At 41.4% G+C, this 26,742-nt stretch overlaps 1 protein-coding gene and 1 pseudogene across 6 annotated transcripts; both read left to right on the top strand.

Moving 5' to 3' along the window:
* Positions 1-10,492: 10,492 nt before the first annotated feature.
* On the top strand, positions 10,493-18,098 carry LOC114692744 (sperm motility kinase X-like). Of its 6 annotated transcripts, XM_037204744.1 has the most exons (8): positions 10,494-10,895; positions 13,213-15,143; positions 15,649-15,736; positions 16,100-16,284; positions 16,706-16,771; positions 17,135-17,332; positions 17,432-17,535; positions 17,936-18,098. In XM_037204744.1, exons 2-3 carry the CDS (start codon positions 13,246-13,248, stop codon positions 15,680-15,682), a joined length of 1,932 nt encoding a protein of 643 aa, XP_037060639.1. In that variant the 5' UTR covers positions 10,494-10,895; positions 13,213-13,245; the 3' UTR covers positions 15,683-15,736; positions 16,100-16,284; positions 16,706-16,771; positions 17,135-17,332; positions 17,432-17,535; positions 17,936-18,098. The 6 variants fall into 6 exon arrangements, with proteins under 6 accessions (XP_037060637.1, XP_037060639.1, XP_028724493.1 ...); XM_028868660.2 differs by having other exon boundaries at positions 16,100-16,771; XM_037204743.1 differs by having other exon boundaries at positions 16,706-17,332.
* A 2,701-nt stretch (positions 18,099-20,799) lies between these two features.
* LOC114692743 lies at positions 20,800-24,903 on the top strand (annotated as a pseudogene).
* Positions 24,904-26,742: the final 1,839 nt, after the last annotated feature.

Raw genomic sequence — 26,742 nt, forward strand, 5'->3', positions numbered from 1 at the left:
AAAAATTTTAGGTTAATTGTCAAATTCTAGGAGAGGTAACTATATCCTTCATTATACAGTCCGTGTATAATGCCAAAGTTCAGGGTTTATCTCAAGTCCTTATTCAAGTAGTCTTTGAGACTGGATCATCTCAGCTAGTCATCTCAAAATTGCTCTGAGCACCTTGTAGTTCAAAGCTGATCTGTGGATGATGTTTGTCAGCTTAATGATATTATTATTGTCCACGTGGAATTGTTGTTGTTGTGGGGCCCCATCTTCTTTCTGGAGACTTCAGTTGATGTTAGGCCTGACCGTGATTTCCTGCAGAAAACTGATAAGAGACTCGAACACAAACACATATATATGCAGCTAGCCTTTTTTCTAGAATTAGTTAGTACTCTATATGACCATTCATATCTTAACAAAGTTTAAAATGTATATATATATTAATCTTGTAAATTTTGATATAAAATTTATACTTTAAGAAAAGTTTAAAGAATCAGAATAGAATCAAAAGAGTTGAGATTAGTAATAGAATAGTCCCTTATTTAATTTTGCCTTTGTCCTGTACCATAGCAGAAGATGGCTCTTTTATTCTGGCATGATACAGGGAGTTTGCATTTTCCTTTTAACAACATGCTTGAGTTTAAAGAAGGAGAGAGCCATGCTCCAACTCCAAAGTCAGCTTTAAATTTTAATTGAACTGGGACTATTAGAAGACCAATAGTGTTAAATCTTTAGAGAAAAGCAGAAACAAACATTTAGGAAGACATAAAATTTTTTAGATAATATATACCCATACATCGTTTCATTCTGTTTCTTGGGATAGATGATTTGTCCCTTTTCTTTAGTTGTCTCATTTGTCCAGTGTTCTTCAGATTCCTTAACCTTCATTCTCCTAAAAGACAAAAACAAAAACCTTTCCCCAAGACTAATTTTGGGGATGTTACCTTTTGACAAGTTATTATCTGATTAAATGAAAAGGCATGTGTTATTGATACAAGTTAGTTTAAATTGGATGTTCATGCTGGTTGATGAACTATCACCTCCTCTAATTAAGAGGTCTCTCTTGTTCAAATCGAACCTTTATCAATTTTGATGGTACCCACAGCTTATCTTCTCCTGTAGAAACAAAAGCAAAACCTCGTCCCCAATGTAATACATACCTTGGTTTCCATTCTGAGGTCAGCACATCCTTAAAGTATATAGGCTGATTTAATTCTGTAGTTTTTTCTATTATTCAATGTCTCTCTGCAGCTGTTGTTCCTTTCTCATTGGCATTCAGAAAATTCAAAGTTAATAGAGCATTATGCAGTCTATTTCTGGGGGTTTTGTTACCCATTTCTGTTTATTTAGCATATCCTTTAGAGTTCTGTTTGATCTTTCTATAACTGCTTGACCTGTAGGATTATGTGGTATGCTTGTAATATGCTTTATATTGTAATAAGCAAAAAACTGTTTCATTTTAACAGAGACATATGATGGAGCATTGTCAGTTTTGATTTGTGCAGGTATACCCATGATGGCCATAACTTCTAGCAAATGAGTGATTACAGAATCAGCTTTTTCAGAACTCAAAGCAGTTGCCCATTGAAATCCTGAATAAGTATCGATAGTGTGGTGTACATATTTCAATTTTCCAAATTCTGCAAAGTGAAACACGTCCATCTGCCAGATTTCATTTCTCTGAGTACCCTTTGGGTTACATCCTGCTGGTAATGGCGTTTGATTGTAGAAGGAACAAATAGGACATTTCTTTACTATTTCTTTGGCTTGTTGCCAGGTTATGGAAAAATCCTTTTTTAAACCTTTACTATTGACGTGATGTTTTTTATGAAATTCTGAGGCCTCCAGCACATTTCCTATCAATAATTTATCAATCTCATCATTGCATTGTGCTAGAGGGCCTGGCAGACCAGTATGGGATCGAATGTGAGTTATATATAAAGGATGATTCCTTTTCCTGATTGTATCTTGTAATTGAATAAATAGTGAAGTTAATTCTGAAGCATCAGGGATAAATTCTGCAGTCTCAATATGTAACACCACTCTTTCAGCATACTGAGAGTCAGTTACTATGTTGAGAGGTTCTGAAAAATCCATTAATACCAACAGAATAGCATACAATTCTGATTTTTGAACTGAATTATACGGACTTTGAACCACTTTACTTAAATTTTCTGATTTGTAACCTGCCTTTCCTTCTTTGTTGGCATCTGTATAAAATGTACAAACTCCAGATAAGGGTTTTTGCCGTACAATTCGAGGCAAGATCCAATCAGCTCTCTTTATAAGATCAATTCTATTGCTTTTGGGATATTTGCTGTTAATTTCTCCCAAAAAATTACTGCAAGCTCTTTGCCAAGGTTCACTTTCTGTCCATAATTTTTCAATGTCCTCCTTAGTTAATGGTACGACAATTTCTGCTGGGTCTATGCCTGCTAATTGATGAAGTCTCAATTTTCCTTTGTAAATCAAGTCAGAGATTTTTCCATATAAGTTTTTAATTTTTTATTTGGTTTATTTGGTAAAAATATCCATTCCAATATAATATCTTCCCTCTGCATTAATATTCCAGTAGGAGAACGCCTAGAAGGTAAAATAACCAAAATGCAATCCAGCTTTGGATCAATACGATCCACGTGTTCTTCATGCACTTTCTTGTCTACCAAGGCCAATTCTTTCTCAGCTTCAGGTGATAATTCTCTTGGACTATTTAAGTCCTTGTCACCTTCTAAGGTTTTGAACAAATTAGTCAGTTCATCATTTTTTACCCCAACAATAGTTCATAGATGAGAAATACCTCCAAATAATCTTTGAAAGTCATTAAGAGTCTGCAGTCTATCTCTCCGAATTTGTACCTTTTGGGGTCTAATTTTTTGTAGCTCTATTTTGTATCCTAAATAATTAATAGAATCTCCTCTTTGTATCTTTTCAGGAGCAATTTGTAATCCCCAGCAAGGCAAAATTTTCTTTACTTCTTCAAACATTATTTCTAAAGTATCTGCATTTGAGTCAGCTAGTAAAATATCATCCATATAATGATAAATTATAGATTTAGGAAATTTTTACGTATCACTTCCAATGGCTGTTGTACAAAATATTGGCACAGAGTTGGGCTATTCAACATTCCCTGTGGGAGGACCCTCCATTGAAATCTTTTAACTGGTTGAGAATTATTATAAGTAGGCACTGTAAAAGCAAATCTTTCTTTTGTCTTTTTCTTGTAAGGGTATTGAAAAGAAACAGTCTTTTAAATCAATAACTATGAGAGGCCATCCTTTTGGTAACAGAGCAGGCAAAGGCATCCCAGATTGTAGAGAGCCCATTGGCTGAATTACTTTGTTAATTGCTCTAAGGTCTGTTACCATTCTCCATTTACCAGATTTCTTTTTAATAACAAATACAGGAGAATTCCAAGGGCTGGTTGACTGTTCAATATGCTGAGCATTTAACTGTTCTTCTACCAGCTCTTCTAAAGCCTGGAGTTTCTCTGTTGTTAAAGGCCATTGTTGGACCCATACAGGCTTGTCTGTTAACCATTTTAAAGGTAGAGCTGTTGGTGTCTTTGGAAGATCATCAGTTATTGTACCCTGTTCTTGTATAATATGGATGGCTGGTGACCACTCATTAGAACAATATCTTCTAATATTTCTCTCAGTAACATGTGCTAGTTTATGATTTGTTTCTGAGATTGGAGGGATGTTAATCTGTGTATTCCATTGTTGCAACAAGTCTCGACACCACAGGTTCATAGTTATGTTAGCCACATATGGTTTTAATTTTCCTCTCTGTCCTTCTGGACCTATACATTCGAGCCATCTTGCACTCTGTTTCACCTGAGATAATGTCCCAATTCCTAACAGTTGAACGTTTACCTCCTGAAGAGGCCAAGTTGCATGCCAAAATTCTGGTGCAATTATGGTAATGTCCACACCTGTGTCTACCAGACCAGACAACAAAACACCATTTATTTTTATCGTTAATTTTGGTCTTTGTTCATTAATAGAAGTTTGCCAAAAAATTTTCTTTATGTTTTCTCCTGAATTTGCTATTCTCTCTGTTTCATCATCCTGACCAGCATGATTTATTCCAATAGGCATTTGGTTATTTAATCGCTCAGAGCAGGGATTTCCTCTATGGCTGCAGGAAAGGTTTGAACTGGATTTGCAACCGGGGCCTGCGTGAGGCCCCTCTGGGAGTTTCCCGAAGACTGAGGCAAAGGATTACCCTGTCTGTCCTTTGTTGATCTACATTCGTTGGTCCAGTGTTTTCCCTTACCACACCTTCTGCATACTCCAGAAGGAAGGGGCATTCTGTTGCCATTGTTCCTTGAAGAAACATTTTTTCTAGGAATGACCTGTCTACAGTCCCTTTTCAAATGTCCTTGCTTTCCACATCCAAAACATCTAACACTCCTCAAACCTTTTGAAATTACTTCTCCTACCCAAGTATCATCATGCTCATCAACCTCAACATTAATTGTTTCTCTAATCCAATCTTCCATAGGTGCAGATCTTGCCCTTAATGGCTTGATTATTCTTTTGCATGCTGCATTTGCATTCTCAAAGGCCAAAGATTCAATTATTGCCTTACCAACTTCTGAATCCGAGACCATTCTCTTTACTGCTGAAGCCAGTCTTTGTAAAAAATCTGTAAAAGTCTCTTTTGGGCCTTGCATCACCTTTGTAAATGACTCAGATTTTTTTCCTGGTTCCTCAACTCTGTCCCATGCATTCAAGGCTGCTGTTCGACATAAAATTAGGGTTTGGACATCATATAAACATTGTGTTTGTACTGAAGCATATTGGCCTTCTCCAATAAGCTGATCCTGGCAAACTTGTATTCCTTTATCCCTCCATTGTTTTTCTATGTTTTTAGCCTCCTCCTTAAACCAAGTCAGAAATTGAAGTCTCTGGCTGGGTTCCAGAACACCTTGTGCAAGGCCCCACCAGTCCTGTGGTACTATCCTATTATATGTTGACCAAGAGTTTAGCATTTGCTTTACATATGGGGAATGCATGCCATAAGATACTATTGCCTCCTTAAACCTTTTTAAATCCAACAGTTCAATTGGAGCCCAAATATTTTGTGTAGCCATTTGATCAGGCATCTGCTGTACGGTTACAGGATAAATTAAGGGTGACTGTGTGAAAACAGGCTTTCTTTCTGTGACCTTATGATCCAGACTTGAAACAACTTCACTGTTAGTTTCTTCTGTCTGAATTTTTGCAGGTTTAACAAGTTCTTCTAAAGCTGTTATCCTGGCACTTAAATTGACTATCTTTTTAAATATTAAAATGAGGATTAGCATAGTGATAAGGTGCATAATTCCACCAATACTAATATTATATAGTTGTTCCATTGTCAGACTGCCTAAAATTTCGAACAAAAACCAATTTTCTTCCAATGTACACATAAAACCCTTTTTTTTAATGTAGAAAAAAATTCTCTTTTAGATAGTTTCCTTTAAAATATCTGATATGTTATGACTTACCAAATCTGTGTAGAACAGTAGAAATCCGAGGGGATTTTCAAAACAGCCACCTAGTGTCCCAGGTGTAAATCCAAAGAGAAAGAGAGAGAGAGAGAGAGAGAGAGAGAGAGAGAGAGAGAGAGAGAGAGAAAGAGAGAGAGAGAGAGAACAAGAAAGCGTAGCTGGCTAAAGTTTAAATGCAGCCACGTGTTCCCTCTTGTGCCGAGTCAAGGCTTGGGTCTGGCTTCCTTAAGCTCCAACCACGTGCATTGGCTTTACAGGCAGGGCCCTGTTCGGCAGGGCAGGTCTGAGTTGTTTGTAGCACCAGCTTTAAGTAAGCAGGATTTAAGCAAGCAGCTCACCGATAGTCCAGCCTGAGGTCAAGCAGACCTAGACCCAGGCTAAGAAGCCGACCGCCTCCTGCCGCCCCCTGCCCCGCCGGCTGCCGCCGGCCACTGCCAGCCGCCGCTGGCCGCCTGCTGCCCTTGTGGGGAAAGCGGACCTGCCGCCAAGCCAAGTGGTTTTTAATGGATTCTTGTCACGTTGGACGCCAGATGTAGATGTAACTAACCATCTTATTAAATAAGAAACACAGCAACAATGTAAAAGAGAAAGCCGAGAGGTCAGAGCTCAGAGCTAAAATCTCACCCTTCCACCTGCGGTGTCCCAGCTTCCCGAAAAGAGACCTATTTCCTGTCTGTTCATCTATTTATAGTATTTTGTTCTGCCTTCTCATTGGTTGTAAACCCAAACACGTGACTGCCTCGTCACTGTCTGAATGTACAGCCCCCTAGGTCTTAAAGGCATATGTCTCCAATGCTGGCTGTATCCCTGAACACACAGAGATCTATGGGATTAAAGGAATGTGCCACCACCGCCACACTCTGTCTATGGCTCTAATAGCTCTGACCCCCGGGCAACTTTATTTATTAACATACATTCAAAATCACATTTCAGTACAATTAGATTACCACCACAGTTTGGAGACTCTTTTATTTTTTTTGTTTGCTTCTGTTATTTTTTTTACATTTTTTTTAATTAAAAAAAGTTTTTCTTTCATTTTACATACCAACCCACTCCCCCTCCCTCCTCTTCTCCTTCTCCCCCCTACCTGCACCCATCCCACCACCATCCCCTCCTCATAGAGAACAAGTCCTGCCTTAGGTAGTCAACATAGGCTGTTATACCATGTTGGGGCTAGACTTTGCCCCTCCCTCCTGCATTAAGGTCTAGTAAGGCATTATACCACAGGGAATAGAGTCTAAAAGGCCAGTTTTTATACCTGGGATAAGTCTCAGTCACATTGCCAGGGGACCAAAAAACACCTTCACATCAAGCAATGCAATGCAACTTTCACCCACATTCATAGTTCAGTTTCATGCAGGCTCTCCAGCTGTCAGTCCAGAGGCCATGAGCACCCATTAGGTTAGGTCTGTTATTTTTGGGGTTTTTCGGACCCCCCCCCCTTTGCTGATAAGCCTTCCTCCTTCTCTTCAACTGAACTCCAGGATCTTGGACAAGTGCTTGGCTGTGGGTCTCTGCATCTGTTTCCATCAGTCAATAGATGTAGGTTCTATGATGACAATTAGGGTAGACACCAATCTGAGTGGAGGGGAAGGGTAATTCAAGAACTTTCTCCACCATTGCTATGAGTTTTAGCTGGGGACAATCTGGTGAGTTCCTGGGGTTTTCCCTAGCTGCAGATGTCTCTTCATCCCCTTAATGGTACACTCTGTCTAGATATCTCTTTCATGCTCTCCCTCCCTGTCTCTCCCCCATGTTCCCACATCTATTCTCCTCCTATCCCCTCCCCTCTATTCTACACTCTCAGTTAGCCAAGGAGTCTTAATCCTTTCCCCTTCCTGGGACGATCCATGTGTGGCCTTCTTAGTGTCCTTTTCTTTACCTAGCTTGTCTGGGGTTGTGGGTTGTAGCCTGGATATCCTTTGCTTTGCTTATGACATTCACTTACGAGTGAGTACATACCATGTTTGTCTTTCTGGGTCTGGGTTACCTCACTCAGGATGATTTTTTTCTAGTTCCATCCATTTGCCTACAAATTTCATGATGACATTATTTTTTACTGCTGCATAATACTCCATTGTGTAAACATACCACATTTTCTTTATCCATTCTTCTGTTGAAGGGCAACTAGGATGTTTCAAGGCTCTGGCTATTACAAATAATGCTGCAATGAGCATGGTTAAGTAAAGGTCCTTGTGGCATGGTTGAGCAACTTTTGGGTATTGCCCAGGAGTGGTATTGCTGGGTGTTGAGGTATGTGGATTACCAATTTTCAGAGTTACTGCCATATTCATTTCCAGAGTGGCTGTACAAGATTGCATTCCCCCCAGCAGTGGAGGGGTGTTCCCCTTTCTCCACATCTTCTCCAACATAAGCTGTCTTCTGTTTTTATTATCTTAACCAATCTGACAGGCATAAGATGGTATCTCGTTGTTTTGTTTTGCATTTTCCTGACAGCTAAGGATTTTGAACATTTCTTTAAATGTCTTCTGACCATTTGAGATTCTTCTGTTGAGAATTATCTGTTTAGTTGTGTAGCCCATTTTTAAATTGAATTATTTGATATTTTGCTGTCTAGTTTCTTGAGTTCTTTATATATTTTAGAGATCAGCCCTCTATCTGATGTGGGGTTGGTAAAGATCTTTTCCCATTCTGTAGGCTGCCTTTTTGTCTTATTGACAGTGTCCTTTGCCTTACAGAAGTTTCTCAGTTTCAAGAGGTCCCATTTATTAATTATTTCTCTCAGTGTCTGTGCTAGTGGTGTTATATTTAGGAAGATGTCTCTTATGCCCGTGCATTCAAGGCTATTTCCCACTTTCTCTTCTATGAGATTCAGTATAACTGTATTTATATTGAGGTCATTGATTCATCTGGACTTGAGATTTGTACATGGTGATAGATATGGATCTATTTGGATTCTTCTACATGTAGATCCAGTTATGCCAGAACCATCTGTTGAAGATGCTTTTTCCCCATTGTATAATTTTCACTTCTTTGTCAAAAATCAAGTGTTCATAGGTGTATATGTTAATGTCAGGGTCCCCAGTTTGATTCCATTGATCAATGTGTCTGTTTTTATGCCAATACCAAGCTATTTTTATTATTATAGCACTATAGCAGAGCTTGAAGTCAGGCATGGGAATGCCTTTGGAAGTTCCTTTGTTGTATAAGATTGTTTTGCCTATCCTGGGATTTTTTTTTTCCCTATGAAGTTGAGTATTGTTCCTTCAAGTTCTGTGAAGAATTGCATTGGGATTTTGATGGGGGATTGCATTGAATCTATAGATTGCTTTTGGTAAGATTGCCATTTTTACTAGGTTGATCCCACCTATCCATGAACATAGGAGATCTTTCTATTTTCTGATATCCTCTTTAACTTCTTTCTTCAAAGACTCAAAGCTCTTGTCCCACAGATATTTTCCTAATTTGGTTAGAGTTACCCTCAAGATATTTTATGTTATTTGTGGCTATTTTAAAGGGTGATGTTTCTCTAATTTCTTTCTCAGCCCATTTATAATTAGTAGATAGTAGGGCTACTGATTTTTTTTTGATTTAATCTTGTATCCTGACACATTACTGAAGGTATTTACCAGCTGTAGGAGTTCCATGGTGGAATATTTGGGGTCACTTATATAGACTGTCATATCATCTGCAAATAGCGAAAGTTTGGCTTTTTCCCTTCCAATTTGTATCCCCTTGATCTCCTTTTGTCGTCTTGTTGCTCTAGCTAGAATTTTGATTACTATATTGAATAGTTATGGAGAGAGTGGGCAGCCTTGCTTTACGACCCTCTATGCATATTTTCCCTCTCTTGTGGCTTCTTTTGCTCAGCCCTTTACTCTCGCATTTTACCCACGTTGACATAAATGGCAGGAGCTGATACTGTTTGTGATACCTTAACAGGCAGTTAGAATCTAACTCAACAGCCCTGGTACCTCACCCCAAACGGTCAGTTTCACAAAAGGAAGCCAATGGTGTTAAAAAACATAGTGATCTGTCCTCTTAACTATTCAAATAAGAGGCCACACAAATGGCCCAAGAGATAAGGCCAGATATTTCTTAATGGCTGTAAAAATGGACCCCATTCACTGTAATGCAAGGGACTCTCTCATAATTCACCTGCCTGTGTGTCTGCCTAAGTGCCTATTATTCATTAAAACTTTCATATCCATCTGGTCAGGCAAATATTTCTCCCTACTCCTTGGGCTCCTTCATTTCAACATGACTACTTTGATAATGAGCAGGTCCTCAGACCTTACATAAGGAATTTCTACCTTGTCTTTGAGAGCCTGCCGGATGTCTGTGAGGAGAACTGTAATGACTCACCTCTGGCAGGTCACGTCTAGTGATGACCAGCTCTAGTTTGTGGGGTATCATGTTGGAACATGTGTCCCTCCAAGTCCATGTTGTATCTTCACTCCTAAAGCAATGATAATATTGAGAGTTGGGAGCCTTTGGAGGCACCAACACAGGAGGGTCACCATCATGACAGGATGTGTTGCTTATAGAACAGGGCCTGAAAGAGAGTATAGTCCTTCCTAGGGTCATGTGGAAACATATAACAAACTTCCATGTTAGAACAAGAAAGCAGCCCTCATATATCCAAAAATACACCTCATGCACTCCAAATATATGAATTTTAACATATCTACTCTGAATGTAGATATGTTGAGGTCTGTAACAGTCAGCTGTTATCACAGCATTTTTGATCTTACTTGCAAAGGTCATTGGAACATGCTCTGGGTTCACTTTCTTACTGATAGATATCAGAGTCTATACCCAATAAAACACAGAGTTTTAGGGGCCCATATTTTCATTGTTACCATTTCTGTTGTTACTACTGTTAAAGTGGAGCCAGTTCTTCCTAGGGTTTGCTTGTAAAATGTCCCATGTAGACATTTTTGTGTTTGAACTTGTGCTCTCCAGCAGGTGATTGTCTTGGGAAGTTGGGGCCTAGCTTTAGTGGGGGATCTAGCTCCAGGAAGCAGTTTGTTAGCCTGGTGTTGGAGGTGGGGTGACCACAAGTACAGTGTAAGCAGCCACATGCTAACACCAACTATTCCTGCTACCATGCTTTCCCTGTTCTCACAAAGTGTGAGCAGAAAGGAACCCTTCCTTATGTTACTTTCTGTGGGGCACTTGGTAGCAGTGACTGCAGAGTAGTTAACACAGTCCTTTGACAGGAGTGTGCCCATCCCTCATTGGTCCATGTCTTGCTCTGACCTCACAAGGAGCCACTGTGAGGAATGACTGACACCTGTGCATATAACACACTGCCTAGGGCTGGGTTTTGTCCTTCTAGTACAGAGAGCTGTTGGGTGGTGATCTGTGGGACTTGGACGTGGGTGAAAGTTTTGGACCTGGATACTGGTGAAGTTTTGGACTCGGATGCTGGTGACTTGTTGTACTTGACAGAGTGAGTTTTTCCTCTCACTTTGCTGGTTGTGCTTTGGGGGTATTGGTTTTAGTTTTTCATTTTATTTTTTTGTAATTTATGTTTCTGGTTTTAGATGTTAATTTTTACATATTTTAAATTTTCTTTGTTAGCTATCCTCCATTTTTCTTTTTCTAACTACTCATTTTCTTTGTTTCTTTTTACGTTTTAAAGATTTTGTTTTAGTAAATATTAAGCATATAAAGTAAAAAACTTCACTGTAACATTTCTGTATCTGCACATAATGTACTTTGATAATATTCACCTACTCTATATACTTACCCCCCTCCTCTTTCCCCTTCACATACCTAATCATTCCCTTTTACTATCAGGTCTGCTCCCCAACCTGAGATCCAGGATTTGGAAAAAAAAATGTCTTGTGGGACTGGCTTGTTATACACAACACCATGGTTTCCGGGTCTATGCGTTTTCCCTGAAAAAATGACAATTTCACTCTTTTCGGCTAAGTATGTGATTCTTGCCCTTCTGTTTCTGCACAACATTGCTAATCAGTTGGCATATGTTGCAGCCCTTACATGACTGGGTGAACCCATCTTCATCACGAAGTATGGTCCTTGTAAGTGCTGTTGAATTTTTTTTGAACTATTAAGTACTCTTCCTAAGGACTGTTGCATCCATGTTCACCAAGGATGTTGATTTTACCTTTTTCTTGTTACTGTATCCATCTGGTTTAGGTACCTGAGTAATACAGGCTCCTAGGATGCATCTGGAAGCATCCATCCCCTTTTCATTTCATGCAATCGTCTGAGAAGCATTGATATCTTGGTGATATTTTATGTATGCTCTAACAAAGCTTTCCTGAAAATCATTAAGACAAAAAAGCCAGCCTCTAGAGAGACTTCTTACCTCTAGCCATCCTCAGAATGAAAGAGTACAAGAGTCTGTCTCCAGGAATCCTCAGACTGAATACAATGAGCTCCTGTCTCCTCCCATCTTATATTCCTCTCTCTGCCCAGCCATATCTCTTTAGGTCTACATCTTCCTAGTGCTGGGATTAAAGGTGTGAGCCATCACCAGCTGGCTCTGTTTTTCTTTTAGACTAGATCAATCTCATGTAGCCCAGAGTGGTCTTAAACTTATAGAAATTCATCTCCCTCTGCCTCCTGAGTGCTGGGATTAAAAGTGTGAGCCATCAACACCTGGCCTCTATGGTTAACTAGTGGCTTAGCTCTGTACTCTGATCTTCAGAGGTCTGATAGAAATCACCAATGAGTTTGTCTGGTCCTGGAGTTTTTGTTGTTGTTGTTTGTTTGTCAAGAGATTATTTTAAATTACTATTTCAATTTTGTTGCTTTTCTTTCTGTTTTAAATTAGTTCTTTGAGAATTTCATACAATATATTTTGGTCATGTTTATCCCTTGTTCCAATTTCTCTCAGATCTTCTATACTCCCTTTCCTGCCACCCAAATTTGTGTCTTTTTGTTTTGTTTTTCAGCATCAAGTACAGTTTCTGTTGTCCTTATACTTTTGGATATATGGCCTTCTACTGAAGCGTGGTCAGTCCCACCAGCAGGGGCCACACCCTTAAAATGTGTTCTCCCTCTCCTGGAATCTATAAGTTGTCAATAGCTCATCAGGGTATGACTTCTTGTTCGACCTCCCCTCTTCGTGCTGAGACTTTTTTCTGGAGTGAGCTTAAGCAGGTCACAATGCTGTAAACTCAGATGAGCAACTGCCCTGCTTTGTCCAGAAAACAGTTTGTATTGTCATCCACTGCCTCTGACTCTGACAGTCTTTCAGTTTAGGTGTTTTATAATTTCTTAGTTGAGTTTTGGTAGCTAATGTGTGTCTAGAAGTTTATTCTAGACTATTCCAATTCACTGGAACATTTTAAAAACATTCCCTAGTGATTGTCTCGATGTCTGGATTTCAGTTGTATCTCTGGTAATACCAAGTTATTTTGTCTCCCATATTATTAACTTGTATCTTAAAGTTTTCTATTAGTTTCTTCTTTTGTCTCTAATATTGTTAATTTGTATCTTAAATTTTTCTGTTAGTTATTTTGGTTAAGATTACCTCAATTATATTTATTCTTAAAATAATCAAGTCTTTGTTACTTTGGTCCTTGTATTATTTTAGTTTCCATTTCATCAATTTCTGCTCTGGACTTGAGCATTTCTTCTATTTCTTTGGGGTTTGGCTTGTTCTTGTTTTCCTATGACCATGACATGCATCATTAGGTTATTTTGGACATCCATATTTTTTAACCACAGGAATTTATACCTATAAATGTTTCTCCTAGACCCGCTTTTAATTCATTTTTATCTTGCATCACTAGTTCGTGTTGGTACAAGCATTTATATCAACAAAGATGAAGAAGTGGGAAGTGGCTCAAGGCAAAACCCTACAGCACAACTCCTTTCACGAAGAGGCTTTAACAGAGCACTATAAAATCCTAAAGACCCTTGGCCGAGGAGCATTCGGAGAAGTAAAGTTGGCTAGCCATCTACTCACCCAGACAAGGGTAGCAGTAAAAGTTCTTCCAAAAGGCACAAAGAATATCTTCATCAAATCAGAAATTGAAATAATGAAATCTCTAGACCATCCCAATATTATTAAACTTTTGCACATAATCGACACCACAAATAACACTTACATGGTTATGGAACATGCCACAGGTGGAGAGCTGATGAACAAGATTGTGGAGTTTGGCTACCTACCGGAGGAGGAGTCCCATAAGATATTTAAACAGATGGTGTGTGCCCTCCAGTATTGTCACAGTAAAGGGATTGCTCACAGGGATCTAAAGCCCGAAAATATTTTAGTGGATGGCAAAGGCAATATAAAACTCATTGATTTTGGGCTGGGCACCAAGCTTACCATGGGGCAGAAACTAGCATATTTCTGTGGGACCCTTCCTTATTGTGCTCCAGAACTCTTTGAAGGTGGAGGCTACGATGGCCGAGCAATTGACATCTGGAGTCTGGGGGTTGTCCTCTACTTTATGTCGACAGGGTGCCTCCCTTTCAAGGGAGTTACCTTTAGAGGACTAAAGGAGAAGATCTTGGCAGGAAAGTACTCTGTTGAATTCAAACTGTCGCCAGAGCTTTGGGATGTTATTGCTAAGTTGTTAACTGTAAATCCTGGACAAAGACCAAGAATAGATGACATTGTGAGTTTTCAATGGCTAAAGCATGGCAGTGAAGGTTCTCCCAATCCCTTTAGAGAGAACAATGAGGACTGCTACCTAGACCCCACTGTGATGGTCATCATGGGCGTCATCGGTTATAAGCAAGGAGAGATAATGGAATCTTTACAGGAGAAGAAGTTTGATCAAGTGATGGCCACCTACTTGATCCTTAGGCAGCAGTCACCCTGGCAAGACGACTTGATAAAAGATCTTCAGTCCAAGCAGTCTTCTGGAACCTTGAACCTTACAGAGCCTTCCACGATACCTAAAGGGACTATAAAGAGGGGATCTAGTGCCCTTATCCTTCCCACTTCTTCCATTTTGCCCACTCTACCTGAGAGTCCTGAGAACGACAAAAAGGGGAGAACACGGTACGGTATGCCTCCCACCGTGAACTGCCCTAACAAGAAAACAGCCCCAGTTCCCAGAATCTGCCCCTACTGTGTACAGGAGGCTAATTTCATGAACAGCACTTGGGGGGATTCAGAGAGCACTATTAACACCTCTGATGAAATATGTACCAGAATGTCTTCAGCACTGGAAACTTATTCCAACAAGTTATCCCTGAATGTGTCCAAAGCTGGCCCTAACAAATCAAAGAACAAGGCGTCCTCACAGGAGGTTTTATCTCATCACACCCCAAAGGAGGAAGTTCAGTGCAAAGATGTCAATATACCAGGTGAAAATATCGCCTCATCTCTCCCACAAACCTCACCTCAAGAGGACCTCAGGGGGCAGCCCCACAGTGTGGCTACAGCTGGTTCAAAGAACAAAATGACCTCACAAGATATATCACCCCCATTCTCCAGCAAGGAGGCCCAGGATGAGGGTCCCATTGTACAAGAAAAAGACCTCAGCCCATCCTCCCCAGAAATACCCCAGGGACACCTCAGTGGCCGGAGGCAGACTGCACCCAGAGCCCCCTTTAGAAAGCGCATTTGGAAGAGCCTACAGAGCAGTATTATAAAAGGCCTAAGAAGTTTGTGTTGCTGCCTACCAACGGAAAAGAGGGAGCGCCTAGGCTGCAACAAAATCCTGCCTGTGAGCTTAAAGGACCACGGAGGCAGCCAAGGTGACAGGTAGGTGGAGAGGCTCCAATGCACTTATGTATCTAGGCCCTTTTTTGAAAATGGTGTTCTTTTCTTTAAAGAAAAAACTATTTACTATATGTGTGTGGAAATTAACTTGCAAGAATCAGTTCTGTCTTTATACCATGTGGGTCCTAGGGAATGAATTAAGGTCCCCAGGCTTGGGGTCAAGTACCTTTACTCACTACGCTATTTCCTGGACTAAATGATATGCTTTTAAATAAACAGATTGCAGGAATAGGTGATACTATATTATCACACCAGAAAGCAAATCCCACAGTATCCTTCCTGAGAAACTTGACCTAGATGTAGATAGACAGCAGAGGAGAGTGGCCCGAGGCTGGGCAAGGATGAGGAGAAGAGTGGGTGAAGAGAGCAATGGGGCAGACGCTCAGGAGGAATCAGACTGAGGGGCCAGCACTGCACAGGGCCAGCACAGCCAAGCAGAAGACCTGCATATTCTCCTAAGAGGCCTCTTTCTTGTGTCTGTTTCAAGTGCTGTTGGAGGCACTGTGCTCCCCGTAAGCTGAAACCAGAGAGTGGAGAGCAGCATGCTGAAGATGCACGCGGCGCAGGAGAGCCAGGTAGGAAGTTTAGAAGCTGTGTTCCTATCACAGGCTGAAACTAGGAGCAAAGGGTTCCTGTGTCTGCAGATGAAGACAGGGGAGGAGGGGGCATGCCACACCCTTCTCAGATCACCTGTACCATGAGAACTGAGAAAGAATTCTGGGAGGTAGGTCTGACAGACTCATGATCCTCCTGACTCTCCCTTGTAGGTAGGTTCATGATGGCTGGTGGTGCCACAATTGTGCCAGTAAAGTGAAGCACTCTGTGGGACCGGAAGTCCTTTAAACAAGGATCCACGGAGTGCTGTGGTCATTAGGAAAACAGGCCTCAGAGGACCTTCCAAGCACAGAGAGATCATCAGTCCAGCTACCTGTCTCCAGGTATACCTATGAGTCATTAGAAGAGACAGCAGCACTGGAAGCAGAGGAGGACTCCAGAGGTCTGCCCAGTTTGTATGTGTTCAAGATGAATATTGCTGACCAGGTTGGAGCCAAAAACAGAGGGACGAGTTTGCATGGAGTGTCCATCTTGTGCTCATTTGGCAAGGTAGAGTGCGTGGGAACAGGTGAGTCCATTATTTATGGTGCAGCTCTCAGCACCATCCTGGCCTACTAGACAGCTTGCTTCCTGTTCCCACCAGATCCAGACACCTTCACACCTCACCCCAGCACTATTACTGGTGAACCTGCTTGTTGCTTTGCAACCTGAGTCATGTGGATGCACTCTTCTGTACTCTGTATCTGGACAGACACACACACACACACACACACACACACACACACACACACACACTCCTTCCAATGTACCTCATGCATAGTTGACACTAGTGAAGTTTGCTTGAATGGGAGAGGATTCCCATTCAAGCAAGGTAATTTCATATTCCATGTGATTTCCCTCCTGGAAATGCCTCAAATTCCTCTAACTCAGCTTGTTCCTGTCTCTATCCCCAACGCAATCACTTACCACCCTGCTCTACTGCTTCGCAGGAGCCATGTGAAGCCAGCACATGCCATGGTGCACATTTTGCCCCAGGGCATCCATTCCTGTGCAAGGTAAGACCCACCAGCTGTGCTTTGAGTGGAAGCAAGGTGAAGTCTGGAGTGTTTGACAGTTGGATTCAGAGATGGAGCTGGTTCTAAGCGTGATCGTGGATAGAATCTGTAGATGGAAAAACAATGGCAACCCCCAGCCTGACAGTGAGGGTGTTCCTCTGGGTGGCTCATGGTCTCCTGCCATATTCCTACCTCCTAAGATAACTCAGAGACACCTAAAGGGATTTAAGGGGTCAAATTCACAACCCTCCTTAGGCCCACACTGTAGTATACCCCAAAACCACACCTTAGTACACCCCAAGATACTATTTTCAGCAGTATTTCATACAAAGATCCAGCTGTTTTCTTTCTGACATCCTGTAGGGACATTGCTGTTGCTGAGGCTTTGTGTCCCCAGGCAGCAGGCTGGGAAAGACCTTTGCTGCCTGTGTGACCCTATACTGGGGCTATCTGAGAGACTCCTGGGACCATACTCAGCAAGAGACATTTTCAACTGGATGGTGCTTAGAGCAGGAGATGCCACTCAAGCCCTAACACACTGGATGGAAGGGGGACACACAGGTGACTCTCCTCTGCTCAGGCCATGGGGAAGTTATGATTGGTTACAGGGTGATGGACAACTGAGCATTTAGTAATCTTACCAAAATGCCATGTTTTCAGGTCTCCTTGATGGAAGAGGCTTCTTCTGATTGACAGAGAATTTGGGCCAGAAACTTACAAGCAGATGGACTAAGAGCAACAAGAGAAAATGTCTACTGATCCAGGTAGCACACAGGTCCTTGTACTAACTCCTTGTTTTGGTGGAACAGTGTCTGAGGCAACTTGGAGACTTACCTCACTGAGGTAATGCCTCTCTGTCCTGGCAGGAGCCATGTGAGAGTGAGGTGCTGCTCAATCCCCTCTATCTTCTGTATGCAGTCATCTTCTGTTACTGTTCCTTGATCACCTATGCAGGGACACCACTTCTTCATCAGAAATACTGCCAGCTGCAAGGGACAGACATAGAGAACACTGACAGTAATTTGAGGGCGTTTTATAGTGGGCCCCTTTTAGAGAGTGACATCAACCAATACCTAGAGAACTGAACCATAAAGATAGTCTCTAAGGAAAGGTCCTAGACAGTGAGAGCTGAGTGACTGATGACTTTATGCATTGTGCATCCAGGTGAAGATCATCCATTGAAGATATGCTCAGAGCTTGGCATAAGATTGTTCTGCAAAGGTGTTACCAAGAAAGACAGGCACCAGACAAAAAGATATATGGCACAAATATCTGAATAAAGAGACCGTTTTCTTGCTACAATAAATTCCTTTGTATATTTGAAGCACATGCTCTGATGTCCTGATTTATATCTATATGAATATTTTGATGGTGGAATTGGTCAGCATGTCTGTCTTCTGAATGTACCATTTCTCCCTGTGGTGAGAGCAGCACTAATTCTCCATGATGCACTTTGGTCTTCACTCTGTGCATTAGATCTCTGCCCTCTTCCTCCTACATACTGCCTAGTCTACAACCTAGAAACATCTCTCTATCCTGCTATTATCACTAATGGAGAATTTTGTTTTAGGCTCCACATATGAAGTATTTCTCTCTTTTAAGGTTAATTTTTCATACCATAATGTCCTTCAGGTTGGCTCAAGTTGACCATAAGTCTCAGTATCACCCTTTCTTTTTCTGAGACAGTGTCTTGCTATGTAGCCTAGGTTGACCTACAATTCCTGATACTCCCGTTCAGAATCCTGGATACTGGGGTGACAGGTTTGTACCTCCTGAATTATAAGGCCTAACTACATTCTTCTTCAACAGACATGTGGATGTATGGTAGATACATTATTAAAGGATTAGGTTTTGATTCATTTTGAAATACTTCCATTTTTCTCTGCAGTTGTCCTAGCTCAACATCATCAAAAAGATCCTTATAATTGGGTGTGGAAATGCTCACAAGAGCCCTGACTACTAATCACAAGGCAGTGCCTTTGTGTAGCCTGTAACCTGGTTCCCTCTTCAACTTGTATTTCTGCCCTGCCATTCACATCCTCTTGAGGGACAGAGCTTCCTTCAAGGGACAAGGGATGATCTGTACTGTCATGTGAACTAGAGACTGAGAGGCTTCCAAAATGACAGAAGTCCTGGCCCCCTACAACCAAACCGCTGTCGGAAGAAACTAAAAGAGCAGCTCAAGTCTCTTCCTGTGGAATCACAGCCAGCATGGGCCATCTAGCAGGGTCTGGTTTTGGTTTTGTAAGGGGTCCTGTACTGTGCTGTATCAGTTCACCCCTTGATGCACGCTGGTTAACTCCATAGCCTGGTTGTCAGGAATAGGTCTCAGATACATGGGGCAGTACAGAGGTCTCTTTGGCATCCTGACCTCCTTTCCTTTGTTATGTCCAGAATGTTGGGATGACTGGATCACAGGGCAGACATGGTTTCACATTTTGAGAAATCTCCACACTGTGTCTCATGATGATTGTATCAATGTGTGCTCTGCCAACAATGTCCAAGGGTGTGTAATTCACACATAGGCAAATATTTTTTTCTTTTGATAATATCCAGACTAGTTCATATGGTGACTTTTTTGAAAACTCATTTATCAATGGTTGGCCATACTTCCTGGATGAATGGATTTAATTCACAAAGTTCTAACCTATGTCTCTACCTTGGTGAGTTTCCTCTACTTTTCTAATAGCAATTTCAGCGTAATCAGGTCTTACATGAAGGTAGTTGGTCCATTTTGAGTTGATTTTTATGCAGGCAGAGAGATAAAGATCTAGTTCACTCTTCCATATCAAATGCCCAGTTGTTTCTAGCACCATTTGAGGTCTACATAGAAAGTTGCAGACCAGTCTGTGCTAAATAGGGAGGCTATATCTATAAATAGATAGATGATAGATGATAGATGATAGATAGATAGATAGATAGATAGATAGATAGATAGATAGATGGGTAGATAGATTGATAGATAGATAGATAGATAGATAGATAGATAGATAGATAGATAGATAGATGGATAGATGGATAGATAGATGGATGAAAGAAAATTCCAAAGGTAGATATAGGAATTTTCCCAGGGGCTTGCCCAGAGACGATTCCTCCCAGAGTCAAGGGGAAGACACTATGTCCAGCATGGGGTTATCTGAAGAAAAAGAATCTATTTACATGATGATCTTTTGTCCATTTACTTTATTTCTCTAAGACAAAATTCTGTCTATACAGCTTCAATTCTGTCCTGAACTCAGCTCCTCTCTGTCCCTTCATTTTCTGTCCTCTCAGTTTTAGTAAGCTCTTAAATTCAATCTCAACTTCATCTTAAGTTTCTCCATCCATGCTAATTTCTTCTCTTTCTACTCTGTTGACCTGACCCAATCCTTATTCTCTACAAAAAAAAAAAAAAAAAAAAATCCGCCTATCCGCCTTGTTCCCTTCTCTCCAACCACGAGACTCTCTGACCAGGAATTCTGCCTTCCCTTCACTCCAACCTGGATCAGCAAAAATCTTTTGTTCTGAGTCAAATGCTCTAGAATGGCATTTGGCCAGTATGGGGAAGGAAAGTCTGAGCTTCAGTTGCAGGAAAAAAGGTTAAGCATCTACGGTTTGTCTGTCTCCTGGGCTCTGTAGAGGTGTTACTTAATAGATCAGCAAAAGGACTGAGAAACTTAACTGTTTGCCATGTGGCCTAGTAGTATATGAGCACACAAGATTTTCATAGCAGAAGAAGACAGCTGGTATATATTAAAGGCTGAATAACACCAAATATTCCCTGATAAATGGCATGCCTCTAGAAAAATACCTTGATCTTTCTATGTATAGCTTTATTATATACAGCTGAATCTCTATAATATATTCTTGTGTCTCACAGCAGGTAGATACCTAGGATTCACTTCAATTTTGTCTGTTCTCTTCCCAATTATCTATTAACTAATCAACAGTAAAGATTCATGAAGATTTCTAGTCCCTCCCCATCACCAACCTCATAGTCTGAAGGTAGATTTTTCTTTCGATAAAGAAACAAAAAAAAGTGGGAAAACATGGCGGAAAACAAAGGCGGCGGTGAGGCAGAGAGCGGCGGCGGGGCAGTGGCAGCGCGCCGGTAACCGCCGGGGCCGCCGGCCGGTGGCGCAGGAGGCGGAGCCGCCTCTCGCCGCGGTGCTGGTGGAGGAGGAGTAGGAGGAAAGCGGCAGGGCTGGCACAGAGGGCGGTGCGGCTGGGCCTGACGACAGGGGGGGGGGTGACGGCGGCCTCCTCAGGCTCGGCCCAGGCCGCCTCGGTCCCCGCGGCCTCCGTGGGCTCCACGGTTCCTGGGGGCGCGGCATCGACGCCGGCCCCGGCTGCAGCGTCGGCTCCGGCCCCGGCCCCGGGTCCCTCGTCGGGGCCGCCTCTCGGGCCACCAGCCTCGCTCCTGGACACTTGCGCCTTGTATCAGCAGAGCTTGCAGAGCCGGCGTGAGGCGGAGCCCAAGCTGCTCCCCTGCCTGCACTCCTTCTGCCTGCGCTGTCTGCTGGAGCCTGAGCGCCAGCTCAGCGTGCCCATCCCCGGGGGCAGCAACGGCGACGTCCAGCAAGTTGGTGTAATACGGTGTCCAGTATGCCGTCAAGAATGCAGACAGATAGATCTTGTGGATAATTATTTTGTGAAAGACACATCTGAAGCTCCTAGCAGTTCTGATGAGAAGTCAGAACAGGTTTGCACTAGTTGTGAAGACAATGCAAGTGCAGTTGGTTTTTGTGTAGAATGTGGAGAGTGGCTATGTAAGACATGCATTGAAGCCCATCAGAGAGTAAGATTCACTAAAGATCATCTAATCAGGAAAAAAGAAGATGTCTCAGAGTCTGTTGGAGCATCTGGTCAGCGCCCTGTGTTTTGTCCTGTACATAAACAAGAACAGTTGAAACTGTTCTGTGAGACATGTGATAGACTGACGTGTAGAGACTGTCAGCTATTGGAGCACAAAGAACATAGGTATCAGTTTTTGGAAGAAGCTTTTCAAAATCAGAAAGGTGCAATTGAAAATCTGTTGGCTAAGCTTCTTGAAAAGAAGAATTACGTTCACTTTGCCGCTACACAAGTGCAAAATAGGATTAAAGAAGTGAATGAGACTAACAAACGAGTAGAACAGGAAATTAAAGTGGCCATTTTCACCCTTATCAATGAAATTAATAAGAAAGGAAAATCTCTCCTACAGCAGCTAGAGAATGTTACAAAAGAAAGACAAATGAAACTCCTGCAGCAGCAGAATGATATCACAGGCCTTTCCCGGCAGGTGAAGCACGTCATGAACTTTACCAACTGGGCCATTGCAAGTGGCAGCAGCACAGCACTGCTGTATAGCAAGCGGCTGATTACTTTTCAGTTACGTCATATTTTGAAAGCACGATGTGATCCTGTTCCTGCTGCCAATGGAGCAATCCGTTTCCATTGTGATCCCACCTTCCGGGCTAAAAATGTAGTGAATTTAGGTAATCTAGTAATAGAGAGTAAGCCAGCTCCTGGTTATACTCCTAATGTTGTAGTTGGGCAAGTTCCTCCAGGTACAAACCACATTAGTAAAACCCCGGGACAGATTAACTTAGCACAGCTTCGACTCCAGCACATGCAGCAACAAGTGTACGCACAGAAACATCAGCAGTTACAGCAGATGAGAATGCAGCAACCTCCAGCTCCCGTACCAACAACAACCACAACAACGCAACAGCATCCTAGGCAAACAGCACCCCAGATGTTACAGCAACAGCCTCCAAGATTGATCAGTGTGCAAACAATGCAAAGAGGCAACATGAACTGTGGAGCATTTCAAGCCCATCAGATGAGACTGGCTCAGAATGCTGCTAGAATCCAGGGATCCCCAGGCACAGCGGCCCTCAGTACTCCATGCTGCAGCCCCACCTCCAAAGACAACACTCAAACCCAGGGCACGCTGGACCCTTTCCTGTTGTATCAGCACACAACCCAATCAACCCAACAAGCCCTACCACAGCAACTATGGCAAATGCAAACCGAGGTCCCACCAGCCCATCTGTTACAGCAATAGAACTAATTCCCTCCGTCACCAACCCAGAAAACCTTCCATCGTTGCCAGACATTCCACTATACAGTTGGAAGATGCTGGCTCAAGTAGTTTAGATAATCTACTGAGTAGATATATCTCAGGCAGTCATCTACCCCACAGCCTACAAGTACCATGAATCCTTCCCCAGGACCCTCTGCGTTATCACCCGGATCTTCAGGCTTATCCAATTCTCACACACCTGTGAGACCCCCTAGTACATCTAGCACTGGCAGTCGAGGCAGCTGTGGATCGTCAGGAAGAACTGCTGAGAAAAATCATAGTTTCAAATCTGACCAGGTGAAGGTTAAGCAAGAACCTGGGACTGAGGAAGAGATATGCAGCTTTTCAGGAGCTGTGAAACAAGAGAAGACAGAGGATGGCAGGAGGAGTGCCTGCATGTTGAGCAGTCCTGAAAGTAGTTTGACACCACCTCTTTCAACTAACCTCCATCTAGAGAGTGAGCTGGATACATTAACAGGCCTGGAGAACCACGTGAAAACTGAACCTACAGATATGAATGAAAGCTGCAAACAGTCAGGACTCAGTAGCCTAGTTAATGGAAAGTCTCCAGTTCGAAACCTCATGCACAGGTCAGCAAGGGTTGGAGGAGATGGCAATAGCAAAGATGACGACCCAAATGAAGACTGGTGTGCCGTCTGCCAGAATGGAGGGGATCTTTTATGCTGTGAAAAATGTCCGAAGGTCTTTCATCTTACTTGTCATGTTCCAACACTTCTCAGCTTTCCAAGTGGAGGCTGGATATGCACATTTTGCAGAGATATTGGGAAGCCAGAAGTGGAATACGATTGTGATAATATGCAACACAGTAAGAAGGGGAAAACTGCACAGGGCTTGAGCCCTGTGGACCAAAGGAAATGTGAACGTCTCCTGCTTTACCTCTATTGCCATGAATTAAGTATTGAATTCCAGGAGCCCGTTCCTGTTTCGATACCGAACTACTATAAAATTATAAAGAAACCAATGGATTTATCGACGGTGAAAAAGAAGCTTCAGAAAAAACATTCCCAGCATTACCAAATTCCAGATGATTTTGTGGCTGATGTCCGTTTGATCTTCAAGAACTGTGAAAGGTTTAATGAAATGATGAAAGTTGTTCAAGTTTATGCAGACACACAAGAGATTAATTTGAAGGCTGATTCAGAAGTAGCTCAGGCAGGGAAAGCAGTTGCATTGTACTTTGAAGATAAACTCTCAGAGATCTACTCAGACAGGACCTTCGCTCCTTTGCCAGAGTTTGAGCAGGAAGAGGATGATGGTGATGTAACGGAAGACTCTGATGAAGACTTTGTACAGCCTCGCAGAAAGCGCCTAAAGTCAGATGAGAGACCGGTGCATATAAAGTAAAGTGACGTGGACTTAAATCGGTCATTTTTAAAAAGAAAGAAATAACAGAAGAAGGAAACAAAACAAACTGCCCTTTTATTTAAGTGTTACTGGAATATCCTGTGTACAGTGGGTACCTCCTTAAGAAGCTGGTAGCTTTCATACAGTATTAGATTGAAATAATGGACACAGAAAACGTTCTTGTCACGAAATGGGGAGAGAATGCTGCAACTTTACGAACAAAGTCAGAAGTGAATGAGAGTGAGGATTTGTTACAAATGAAGATGGTTTTCTGGCTGTTAAAAACTTAAATGATCATGTGCGTTAATTGCTGCAGGATACTGAGTCAAGCCTATGAGGCTTATGTTGCATCATGTGTCTCTGCTAGAGCACACAGTTACTCAAACAACTTATAAGCCTCCCCCTACACAGACACAAATGGGTTGTTTTCTGGTTAAAAATCGAGTAAGTCAGATTCCACTTGAATGGCACTAAAGATGCATTGAATCATGCCACTGTATTTTCTCTCATTTGGATCTATTGGGCCTTAGTTTTTAACTTGGTTTAAAGAACCCTATGGTAGTTTTATTTTCTACTTAGATGTAGGATCTATAAGAACATAACCATTGATCATCTGGTCAACTTCAGTGGTGTACTGAAATGAATATGATAAAACTTCAGTAGTGGATCATACAGATTTATGGACGTCATTTCCAGAAAATCCTTCTAAACAATTACACGTACTGGTAAAATCATCCGATCATGACAGTTACTCCTCAAAAGGCAGAACATTTATTTCAGAATTTTCTGTACATGTCAATTAGATTGAGAAGGTGACAACTGACTCTCACCCAGTCTTTCTTTGTACCAGTTTCCAGTAGACCACTATTGTAAACAGAAATCTGTCAGCTACCAAATGTGTACAATTTTCTGTATTTTCACTTTGTCTTATTTGTAAATAGTGAGCTCAGACTTCTGGCAGATCAGCAACATTTGCTGAGCCTGTTTTTTAAGCTAATGTGTATTCTTACTAATGTTCCTATCAAGAATGGATTTGTAATATATGCTGTCTATTTCTAATGTTCACATTCATATTTTGAGGTTCTATCTTATTTTAATAGAGAACAGACTTCTCAAAAAAATCTTCAGAAGCAGCTTATTATTGAAATATCAAAATATTGAAATAAACCCGGTGGGGTTAGATTACTCATTGTCACCAAGTGGGACATGTGCATGGACTGGGGGCTTTAAATGACTTCCAAGAGACCTGTAAGTAAATCCTGAGAACGAGCCAATCCCCACTTGAATGGTAATTGGAATAAACCCAACTTGATTTACTACCTGAGGACAGGAGTAGGACCTGAAGCAGATAGACCATCTTGATCTGGTGTATTTTTTCCTCTTCGTTGTGATGCTCAAATCAAGTGTGCTCTAGACTGTGTGCGCATCTCCGTTGGATTAAAAGTTGTAGTCCTACTTTTGTATGGACACAGTAGAATTATAAAGTGACCAAAGTAGAATCAACATCAAAACGTTTCAGGTGTCAGCAGATGTGTGGAAAATCATTTGCCTCTTAAAAAAAATCAGTTTAAGCAGTTCAGACTGTAGACTTCTCAGAAAACTATTTGACGTAATTGTCGAAGAAGTGAATATTTTTAGTGTGCATTGAATCAAATAAAGTGCTCTAAAGAAATTAAAAAAAAAAAGAAAGAAACAAAAAAGTGAACATCTTGTTTTGTAATGGGTATCTAGTAGCTAGTGGTAAACTTGAAATGGTAGAATTCTTTAAAGCCTAATTCTAGGTAGCCTTAAGAAAATGTATCTTAATTATTTTTGAACCTGTATTCACCTTATTTTTTTTTCAAATATCTTAAGTTATATTTTCTTTTTCAGAGCTGCTTCTTATTTGGGGCTACTTTTTTTTTTTTTTTAATTGAGGCGTAATTCATAAAAGGGTATATTTTTTGATGAGACTTTTTACAACTGTGGCTGGATGTCTTTCTTTAGTCTTCCAAGAAGGGCCATTTTACTTTTTTAGAGTTACTTTTTAAAGTCATGAGATCAACAACTTGGACTACTATGCATGTAAGTGCTAATGCAAAGTAAAGCCCAAGTTGACCTCCAGCAGCAGTTCATTCTATGTTGACAGTGAGAGAACACTTTGCCTGTTAGGACTGAAATGCTGAAGAAACCCCTCCCCCTATTTTGTTTTTTGTAAAAATCAAGGTATATTCTAGGGTTTCCTGGTTGACCTCAACAGATAAACTGAGATGATAGTTTTAGTTCAGAATTGATCTGAATGTAGATTTACAGTCTACGTGTACAGCTGGCTAAGTGAGATCGCTTTCACAGTTCTGCATGTATCCCATCGGCTCCCCATTAGTCACTAAACTTAAAACTGGTATTGTAACATTACCACAATTTTTGCGCCAATATTATAAACTTTACAGTGCAATATGTGTTCCTTTTCTGAGGCAAACCAAAGGTATATTTCTCAAGGTTCTGCTTCTATCAGCAGCGTTGATGGAGGATTTTTTATACATTTGTAATAGATAGAAATAAACCAGAAAAAAAAAAGAAG

The sequence above is a fragment of the Peromyscus leucopus genome, chromosome 4, assembly GCF_004664715.2.
Source record: "Peromyscus leucopus breed LL Stock chromosome 4, UCI_PerLeu_2.1, whole genome shotgun sequence".
Taxonomy (NCBI): Eukaryota; Metazoa; Chordata; class Mammalia; order Rodentia; family Cricetidae; genus Peromyscus; species Peromyscus leucopus.